Source organism: Arvicanthis niloticus, chromosome 27, assembly GCF_011762505.2.
Source record: "Arvicanthis niloticus isolate mArvNil1 chromosome 27, mArvNil1.pat.X, whole genome shotgun sequence".
In the NCBI taxonomy this organism is placed as follows: Eukaryota; Metazoa; Chordata; class Mammalia; order Rodentia; family Muridae; genus Arvicanthis; species Arvicanthis niloticus.
Window position 1 is genome coordinate 520,630 of NC_133435.1, and position 11,034 is coordinate 531,663.

The 11,034-nt window shown below is 34.0% G+C and overlaps 1 protein-coding gene across 1 annotated transcript; it reads left to right on the forward strand.

The window, feature by feature from the left end:
- Nucleotides 1–2,352: 2,352 nt before the first annotated feature.
- Nucleotides 2,353–10,075, forward strand: LOC143439635 (olfactory receptor 7G2-like). Its single transcript, XM_076925967.1, has 2 exons — nucleotides 2,353–2,465; nucleotides 4,856–10,075. Exons 1-2 carry the CDS (start codon nucleotides 2,452–2,454, stop codon nucleotides 5,787–5,789), a joined length of 948 nt encoding a protein of 315 aa, XP_076782082.1. The 5' UTR covers nucleotides 2,353–2,451; the 3' UTR covers nucleotides 5,790–10,075.
- The last annotated feature ends 959 nt before the right edge of the window (nucleotides 10,076–11,034 follow it).

Below are 11,034 nucleotides of genomic sequence, written 5' to 3' on the forward strand. Positions count from 1 at the left end.
AACATAAACTGCTTCCTAAATTTCTAAATCCTTCCCTTTGTGTTGTTAAATCTCCTATTTTTCTTTTTTTTCTTTCTTTTTTTTTCTCTTTTTTCTCCTTTTTCCCTTTTTTTATCTCTCTTTTTTAAAATTGGGTATTATATTTACCTTTCAGATTTTATCCCCTTACCCCACTTCCTCCCACCACCCAGAAACCTCCTATCCCATCCCCCCTGCTCATGCTTCTATGAGGCAGTACCCGCACCTACCCCCCAAAACCCCCTCCCCACCCTCACATTCCCCCACACACACTCTGTGTTCGTTTTTTATGGGACCAAGAAACTCCTCTACCAACTATGCCTGACAAGGCCATCCTCCCCTACATATACTGCTGGAGTCATGGATCCCTCCCTATGTGCTCCCAGACTGGTGGTTTAGACCCTGGATTTATTGCATAGCCATAACCTATGGGTAGAAATCTGTATAATTAATATCAAGATGAAGTTATAATTTCTTAAACGGTACAAAATTTACTTTGATTTCAAATTTATGGTTTTCATTGGTACAAGCTTCTTATTGACACAAAAGTGAGATGAATATTAATACTCTCATGGGCATTGTGCCTGTATAACACTTTTAGGAATACAAGGCTTAAACCTAGTCCTTCTTTAACTTTTTTAACTGATTTGGAATGGTTAGCCTATGAGTTGAAGGACTATAGCAAATTCATGGCTTTGAGTTTATTGTTAGGGTGTTTTCCATATTTTATTTAGAAATATCTGAGAGGAGTTAACAGACAACAGTCCAGGTTACATGGATAGTTGGTTTTCAAAACGTCAGAAGTCCCTAAAATTGACATTACAAATATGTATATATTAATGTTCATTTAGATTAGAGACCTGTCTGCTCCTGACAGCTTCCTGTCATGGATTCTAAGAAGAAATTGAGCATCCTTGGAGATACTTTAGATGTGCAGTGACAGCCACTAGACAAGAATTGCCTCTTTCCATCTACAGACAAATTACTGTCCAGAAAAGGACACACTTGCAGAATAGTTGACTGGTTATATTTGCCTAGACAGAGTAATCAGCCCTTAATAATTCTGCATTACTAAGGTCTGTCAGAGGATTCTGGGCCAGAAGGCTGAAGATTTGATGCTCCAACGTTCGGTAGTATAGAGACTTTCCAGGTGTTCAGCGGTCTCTATAAATTGGTTAAGTCTTAGAAGCTATGTCTAGTGCTTCCCATAATTTCAATTAACTCAGTCATTCTGGATTTCTGACGGGGTTGAAGACCTATAGTCTTATAGCCAATCATGGCTATTGACTTTGAGAGAAAAGATCTGAGTGGATGTTTTTCAGCTGCTATTCATTCTAAAGCCAAGAAAAAAGCCAGGTTCAAAACTAAGTGTTTTAGGTAGGAGAGATAACAGAGGTTCTGGTTAGTCAACAAAATGATGGACTGGTATTACGAGTATCTTGTACCTCACTGGTACAATTAGGAATAAGTATGCTCTAATTGTATTTTGAGAAAAAGGTTTTATATTAACAGGAAGGGTGATATGTAGGAAGAGCTGAATTGGAAGGAGTACAGAGAGGAAGAGATGGAGTAAGGAGAGGAGAAGATGAAGGAGAGAAGAAGCTAGGTGATGAAAGAGAAAAAGAGAGAGAAAGAGGGGGGAGGCTTGGAGATAGATGTTCATGTGTCTCCATCAGTCAAAGATAGTTTATATATCTAGGTTGGGTATTGGGTTACACTTCTGATTGAGCATTACCAAACTTATAAAGTTTTTGATTAGCATTTAAAAGAACTGTATAAAAGCAAAAAGGAAAAGGGGGCATGGGATAGGGGTTTTCTTGGGAGGGGAAATGGGGAACGGGGATGGCATCTGAAATGTAAATGTAATACAAAATAAAAATAAATAGAATTCTCATAAGTAGAAAAAGAAATTAAAGAAAACAAAGTTAAAATATGCCTATGCTCCTAAATCTAAAACAAGACCTGGGTGGTTAAAAATGCTCAAAACAAAGATATAAGATGGGATTCACCCAGTGAATAGTGGCATATATGTGTCCACCACCTCGATAAGATTCAGGTTACAAAGGAACAGGATGCATAATTGGGATGATTAGCATTGACTTCAAGAACAAAGAGAGCAGATGGGATTGCTACAACTTCTACAGTATAGGTCTCCGTGAATTTATGCATTGCTATGATTAACAACATAATACCAAAGTATATCTAATGAGGTTTGTATATTCAGTCTCTAGGGACATAGGAACTGTAAATCCTCTGATCTTACAACCTGACTCAAGAGGCTTGCCTCACTTATAAAACATATTTTGAGTATGCTCTAAGTACTTATATGTTTGGCAATAAATTCAAGGTCTCACGCAGAGGTGCTACACTTCTTAACAATAGATGGCCTTTGGCCACTGAATATCAGATGTTTTGATAGTTCTCAACTTCACAATGACCATAGCAAGGTAATTCTATCTACTGATGATTTGAAGTTTCTTATATCTGAATCTGTGTGAAAAATGCATGTAGAAGAAGGTGAACAATATGAAGTTGCACATAGAGTCTTTGATAACTGTCACAATTGTCTCTCATCCTTTGCTACTTTGTTAAATTACACAATACTTTCCTCTTACAAAACAACTTAATCATTAATAGTACAAATTTTAGGGACTAATGTGATAAAATTATCTGTACTTATTTGCATATTTGGGGAATGTAGGGAGAAAGATAATTTTTTCAGCTTTGTATACTCTTTTCCTCAGATCAACATATATTTGTAGTCAGAAAAAAAAAGTCAGTTGTGTCTAGAATTTGTGAGAACAGTGGGAATTTTGATGCAACCACACACCAAGAAAACTAGAGATTTGATCTAAGTTCCTCAAAATCTTAAAATATATTAAATTGTAGTAAGCCCATAAATGTTGAAATGATAAAAATTTCTCAACATTCCATAGTTACCAAGCTACTTTAGAAAAAATTGTGTATATATCAAAGCTAGATTAAGCACTTTACCAAACTGCTCATGCTCTCCCATCTGGTAATAAAAGATATTTCTCCTCTTTGATTTACAATTATGTTTTCTTAATTATGGTTTTACAGTCTATATATGCTAATATACATGAAGAATATACCTAAAAGATTAAGAACAGGAATTTTAATATTAACATAAAAACTGGAAATTTTGTATTGGAAAATTTTGTTGTGTACTTTTTATTGTTAAAATTAATAAAGTAGAATTGAAGACATCAATTTAATGAAAATATTCAGTAAATAAGAAATTAAGTAATTGTCACATCTAGTATTCTCATAATAAACTCAAAATAATTGTGCACATTTAATAAGTATTTAATGCCTTTTCAGAAAATACCAGAATTATTTCCAGGTTTTTACTGTTGGTGTTAACCATACACAAATACACACACACACACACACACACACACACACACACACACACACACACACATATAATTTTACTATTAATTTCTTTTACTTATTACATAAAACACTGACATTTCCATAGTTTACTTCCTCATGTCCAGTGTTCACATACAATATATGTGAACTGCCCCTAAAACTCACAGCTGTAGAAATCCCATATTTTTTGTATCTTTTATCCTGGAAACTAAAGATTCAACCTGTTTTAGGATGTCGAGGAATACACCCAATAGAAAAAATGTGACTAAGTTTTCCTTATGTTAAATAAAATTCTGTTTTTGCTAAGGTTGTTTATATATTTTTATCTTCCTCAATTAAAATCTAATAACTTATTTTTTTACAATTTTCAAATAAAACATGTATAGTGGTTTTGAGTCAGACTCAGTGAACACCTTTTAAATACTAAACGATGCTTGATGAGTGGTTACTTTATTCTTTCCATAATAAAGGGAATCCAACTTAGGATATCTAATGGTTAATTCATGTTATTTGTTTAAATGCTTTGTGTATCAACAATTCATAATAATTTCCTTTGGATTTTTGCTTATGATGCTTAAGTTTTCTTCTAATTTGAGTATTTCTATTGATGAATAGACAAATATAAATATAAAATGTAAAATAAAATTCTGAAAATAATATTACTATAAATGATTGTGGTTTCATGGTTTCTAAACTTGTTTCTAATTTTTATATTGATTACATATGTTCTTTGTAGATGCCATAAATTTTTATAACTCCCCACTATACTTTAATTCTCACAGTTTATTGCCTGACTCCTGCCCCTATTATTTTCTCACCTCGCTGCAAAACTCTTTCTCATATCCTTCAACTTCAAAATATATAGTGTTTGTTTATAATTTCATTCTCAGAATTCTGAAAAGTTAATGGGAAATTGATATTAAAATGTGTTGATGAACATTTGTACTAAAGAATTATAATAAAGATTCATCAAAGTGGGAAAAAGTAGAGGAGATTGAGAAAATAAGTACATTTTATTATATATGTAATGTAGAAGTAATAGTGGATAATCAGAGACACAGGCTTAATTATTTATCTGAGTTCACAATATACAAAAATAAATATTTCTATAGAGTAAGTGGAAAGGTAATATTTAACTAACCTTGTTGAAGTAGGTACATTTTGTTCAATGTGTAGAAAACAGTGGAAAAAAGTAGAGAAGATTGAAAAAAAGAGTATATTTTATTGTTGATGTAATATAGAAACAATAATAGTGGATAATCAGAGACACAGGTTTCATTATTTACTTGAGTTTACAATATACTAAAATAAATATTTCTATATACTAACTAGAAAAGCAACATTTTACTAATCTCATACTTAAAGGTTTTTTCTTAGTGTGTAGAACACACTATGAAGTGATGTGACCATTGCTTTTATTACCTCTATTCATATTTATCAGGATTACAGAATATAGAAATCAAACATTTGCTTTGGAATTTATTCTTCTGGGATTGACAGATGATCCAGAACTGCAGCTTGTTCTCTTTGGAATCTTCCTCTTCATGTACCTTGTTACAGTGCTAGGAAACCTCATCATCATCTTGGCTGTCAGTCTTAATTCTCACCTCCATACCCCAATGTACTTCTTTCTCTCTAACCTGTCCTTCACTGACATCTGCTTTATCTCCAGCACAATCCCCAAGATGCTGGTTAACATTCAGAGACAGAAGAATGCCATCAGTTACACAGATTGCCTTACACAGATGTACTTTGTTGTTTTTCTTAGTGGAATGGAAAACTTTCTTCTTGCAGCAATGGCTTATGATCGCTATGTGGCAATCTGCCATCCACTTAGATACACAGTCATGATGAATCCAAGCATCTGTATTTTGCTAACTTTGTTCTCCATATTCAGTAGCATGGTGGATGCCCTACTACACAATCTGTTGGTGTTGCGACTATCCTTCTGCACATATTTGGAAATTCCCCACTTCTTCTGTGAACTTGCTCATATAATCAAGCTGTCATGTTCTGACACTCTCATCAATAACATAGTGATATACCTGGCAACTTTCATATTTGGTGGACTTCCATTTTGGGGCATCATCGTATCTTATGTTCAAATTGTTTATTCAGTTTTGAAAAAGCCCTCAATAAGAGGCAGTTACAAGGCCCTTTCCACCTGTGGGTCTCATTTGTCAGTTGTTTTCCTGTTTTATGGCTCAGTGATTGGAGTCTATATCAGCTTTTCAGTGACTGACTCTACTAGAAAGACTGCAGTGGCTTCAGTATTGTATACTGTGGTCCCACAGATGCTGAACCCCTTTGTGTATAGTCTAAGGAACAAAGACATGAAAGAAGCCTTGAGGAAATTATGTGGTGGGATTCTGTAACACTATAGTTAAACAAAGCTGTAGTCACCATTGAAAACTAGTTTCTATCTTAATATATGATTAGTCCAAATAGAATTATATTAAAAGTTCTACTATTAAGTTAAACATTGACAAAAATTGTAAATTCTCAGAAATATTACTAATATTATTTTTATTAGATAGTAACCTATCAATTTAATATAATTAGATAATGTTATTAAATTTAATGAGACTCATTGTTTTCAAAACACATATATGAATGTATGTTCAAATGTAATATAATAAAATTATAACAAAAATATATTAACAAGCAAAGAAGTTTTTACTTCAAAGTTGGTAGAGGTAGCTTATGTCCTGGACCAGAGGCTACGGCTTCTCTTGCTCCTTTAAAATGTATCTTCTTTCATGGACTGAGAAGCACCAGATATTAGGCATATGAAATTGAGGAAGCTTACTTGCTATGTGGCAAAACTTAGCCTAATGTAAACAAGATATGTGAGCTGCTAGCTAGTTGAGAACAAGCCTAACTTATGTTCTAGGCACTAATTAATAAACGTGGGCTTCTATTTCTTTATTTGGGAAATGGGTCATGCCTAGAAATGCATATAAAATTACACACAGACACACAATTTATAGATATATGTATGCATAGTTGTATAAACATGCATATATTAAAGAATGTATACATGTGACAAAATTAAAATAAATTTGTAAATTTGAGAGAGAGTTTGATATCATGGAAGGAGTTGTAAATTTTGATACATAACTATAGAACTCATGAATAAAGTTGTTTAAAAATGAAATTGAAAAAAGTAATATTATGATTAACAAAGTTTGTATGAAAATAGGTTTTAGTATGCTTTTATAGGGAATTACAGATTATATGTGGCAAGGAACATAATGCAAGTATTGACTAGCTGAGATTGATGAAATTACGAATTGTCAGTAGGTCTCTTTATAGTACATTGATATGACCTTAAAATTATTTTTCAAAGTTGTCAAAATATATTATTTAATAAACACAGCTTATAATATTCTTAATAACTCCCCTGATACTTTAAAATATTAATGTAATATATGTATTTATTTAATTTTGACTTCATGTATATATGTCTAATGAATATTTGAAGAGCGATTGGAGAATCTACAAGTATTTGTGAGGCATGTGTGAGTACTAAGAACTTAAATTGGGTTCTCTGCAGGAACAGCACATGCATCCCGATACTGAGCTATTTTCCAGAGCTATCTCCTACTAAGTGTTAGAATATAACATAAGAAGAGATATAAGGAACAATGAAGGCAAACATGAACATCAGGGTAAAGTGTGATTGTGTGGTAGAACGTGAAGAAAGCATCAATTAAAATGGAATGCTAGAAGACATCAAAGAGTAATTTATTTAGTATATGGAACATGAAATACCTTATATTCCTAGAGAGAAAGCACATGGTGAACTGTTGCTGAGCATAGCACATCCTTGAGTGATTGATATACCCAGTGTATATCAATCTATTAGAGAAACAAATATTTCCTCTACCAACATGTACAAGTGAGAATGCTTTAGTTCTCTTTTCATTAATATATATGTATGTATATATACATATATATATCTCAAGAGATAGATATATATAGATTAGATATAGATATAGATTAGATATAGATCATATGCAATAAAACTATCAAATTGAAGTTGGACAAGAAAAACTAATGGATGCAAAGGAGCCCTAGAGAAGTACAAGTGTCAGAGACACACTCATTTACTCACTCAATAATATCATACAGACATTAAACTAGAAGTAATAATATATATGCTGAGGACATGATGGACTCCCATGCAAACCCTGTGTATGCTCTGTCGGTTCTCTGAGTTCATATAAGCCTTGCTCACCCTATTTTAGAGGACCTAATTTTATTAGTCTTCTATACCCACATTTTTTTCCATCTCCTCATGCTTGGAGATCTGTGACTCTGAGTAGAGGAACTTGAATTATCCATCCAATTCTGGTAGAATGCTGCACTAAAGCCATCTGCCCCTAGCCTTTTGGTGGTGTTGTTTGCTTGTTTGTTTTGGTTATAAAACGTATACAATGACTGCTTTTATTTCACTAGTGACTTAGGGATATATGCCTCTTTAAATTTCTAGTGTGTTCTTAACCTAAGTAATTAGAATGTATTGAGAAAAATTTCCATTTCTTTTAGGTTTTCTGATTTGTTAAATTTTTTAGAGTATGCCCTTTATGTTTCTTTGTATTTCCTTGGTTTCTTTTGTTATGTTCCTCTTTTTCTTTCTGAATTTTTTAGATTGGATATTTACTTATTTGTTTGTTTGTTTATTTATTTATTCATTTATTTAAAACTCCAAAATTTATTCCCTTCTTGGTCCACCCTTCAATTGCTCCACATCCCATACCTCCTCCCAGCCCCCTTGTTTCCACAGGAAGTCCCCACCCTCCACCCCACCAGACCTCTAAACTCTTTGGAGCCTCTAGTCTCTTGAAGGTTAGGTGCATACTCTGACAAACACAGACCTGGCAGTCCTCTGCTGTCCATGTGTTGGAGGCCTCATATTAGCTGATGTATGTTGCCTGGTTTGTTGTCCAGTGTTTGAAAGATCCCAGGAGTCCAGGTTAATTGAGACTGCTGGTTCTCCTACAGGGTCACCCTCCTCCTCAGCTTCTTCCAGTTTTTCCCCAATTCAACCACAGGGGTCAGCAGCTTCTATTTATTCATTAGGTGCAAATATCTACATCTGACTTTCAGCTGCTTGTTGGGTGTTTTAGAGGGCAGTCATGAAAGGTCCCTCTGTGAGCACTTTCTAACCTCAGTAATAGGGCCAGTTCTTAGGACCTCCCCTTGAGCTGGATTCCACTTTAGGTCTGTCTCTGAACCTTCTTTTCCAGCTCCTTTCCATTTCTATCCCCACAGTTCTTTCAGACGGAACAATTATGAGTCAGAATTTTGACTGTGAGATGGCAACCCCATCACCCCACTTGATGGTCTGTCTTCCTGTTGGAGGTGGGCTCTATAACTTCACTCTCCCTATTGTCAGGCATTTTGTCCAAGGTCCCTCCTTTTGAGTCTTGAGAGTTTCTCACCTCCCAGGTATCTGGTGCATTCTGGAGGGTCCTCCCAATCTCCTACCTCTCAAGGTTCTCTGTTTTCATTCTTTTTGCTGGCCCTCATGGCTTCAGTTCTTTTTACTCATCCAGTACCAGCTCAGGTTCCTCTCTTAGCCCTGCACCCACTTCCACTTTTCCTCCCTGGTCCCTCCTTTCTTCCCCACTTGTGATTGATTTCTTCTCCCTCCCAAATAGGACTGAGGCATCCTCACTTGGGCCCTTCAGCTTGTTGGCCTTTTTGAGTTTTGTGCACTGTATCTCGGGTATTCTGTACTTTTTTAAAAGTTTAGTTTTAGTTACCTTGGATAAGGGTGTGTCTATCCTATTGATTTCCTTACAGAATCAAATATTTGTTCATAGATGGCTTTGTCTGTTTGTTTGTTCCAATTTTAATTCTCTCAAGATCTGAGGCATCCCATTATGAACCAAGAACTAAAGAATATAGAAATCAAAAAATAGAAATTTTATGATATTATTAATAATATTGGGAGAAAACGATTGATATTTTATAAAAAATTATTTTTAAAAGTCTTAGATGAGTTCATGCATATATACATTCCTAAAAGTTGATTTTGTGTGTGTGTGTGTGTTTGCATGGGTTCATGCACACATGTGCCATATGTATATAGTTATCTAAAAAGGCCGGAAGAATACATAGCATCTGGATTCCAAGGCTGGATTGAGGCCCTGTTGAAGAAGCAAAATACTCTTAACTTCTAATCCATCCCTACATATCCACCCCAGCCATTTTTAAGGACAGTAGACAGTTACATTGTATTCAGAAGTTTTATAAAAGTTTGGTTTTGGGTTGATGAAATTGTTCAATAATGCTTTATGTCCCAAACTTTTGTTTCCCTGGTAACATTCCATTCAAGCAAATTTGTTGAATTTTGTTGTTAAAAGTTTATTAACAAGCTCCTGTTGTTTTTAAAAATGATATTAACTTTTCAAAATATCTGCTATCTCCTGCCTCTGACATCTCCCTGAAGGAATTCAAAATATCTTGAGTCCTGTAACAGCTTGTCTTCCCTTTCAAGCTAATTACTGTTATGAATCTACAGCCACCTGGGAAAAATAAACACAATTGACTATTGAATTTTTGTGGTATATCTTTTTTTTTCTGATCTTCCCTATGTGCTCTAGCTTAACTTTGATTCTAAAGAGAGTATTTCTGAGCTCCAGTTTCTCTTTGTGTGGTCGTATTGGGAAGGATATTGGTCCTGTTAAAACAGCATTTTTTTGTGTGTGTCCCATAAGTTTGGATATGATGTGTATTCTTTACCTTCAATTGTAGAAATTCTTTAATTTTAATGTCCATTTTTACCCATGTTTTAGGCAGACAGGGCAATTTTGTTACCATCATTTTGTAAGCTTTTTGGTGTGTCCTTTGTTATTGATATCCAGCATTGATCTGTGGTGTCACATAGGAGGCAGAGGGTTTTTTTCTGCATCAGTTAAAATATCCTTTCTGTTTGAATATTTGCTCAGTTCTGGGGAAAATTTTATGTTGCTATTCTTTTGTGTTTGTGAGAATGTTCCATAAATAAATGCTATATCCATTTGGACTATAACTTCACGTGGCTCCAGCCATTTTCTGCTTAGATTTTTGTTCTGAATGACCCATATATTGACAATACTAGAATACTAAACTCTTCCATTCTCACTTTGTGAGGGTGAATTTGTGATTTAAGCTATAAAAGTTTTACTTTTATAAATTTGGATACACTTGTGCTTGTGACAAAGATGTTAGTGATTAAAACAGCTTTTCTTTTGATAAGTATGTGCTATCTGTCCTTATCTCTTTTGATTATTTTTTGCTTGCTATCTCTTTTGTTACATATTAAAACCACAACACCAGCTTGTTTCTTGTATCCATTTTTTTGAAACATATTTTTACTTTTTATTTATATTGAGGTGATATAAATTCTTTGTGTTAAGTTGTGTTCCTTGTATGTAGCAGAAATATGCATCCTGATTTGCAATGTTCTGTTATTCTGGAACTTTTTAGTAGGGAATTGTAGTCACTGATGCTGCAAGATACCAATGATCAATGATTATTGATAATTAGAACTTTGTTTTTGTTTGTTTACCTTCTTGTATGTACTGTGTACTTTGTTGTTATTTGTTTATCTGTTTTTATATACAGTGG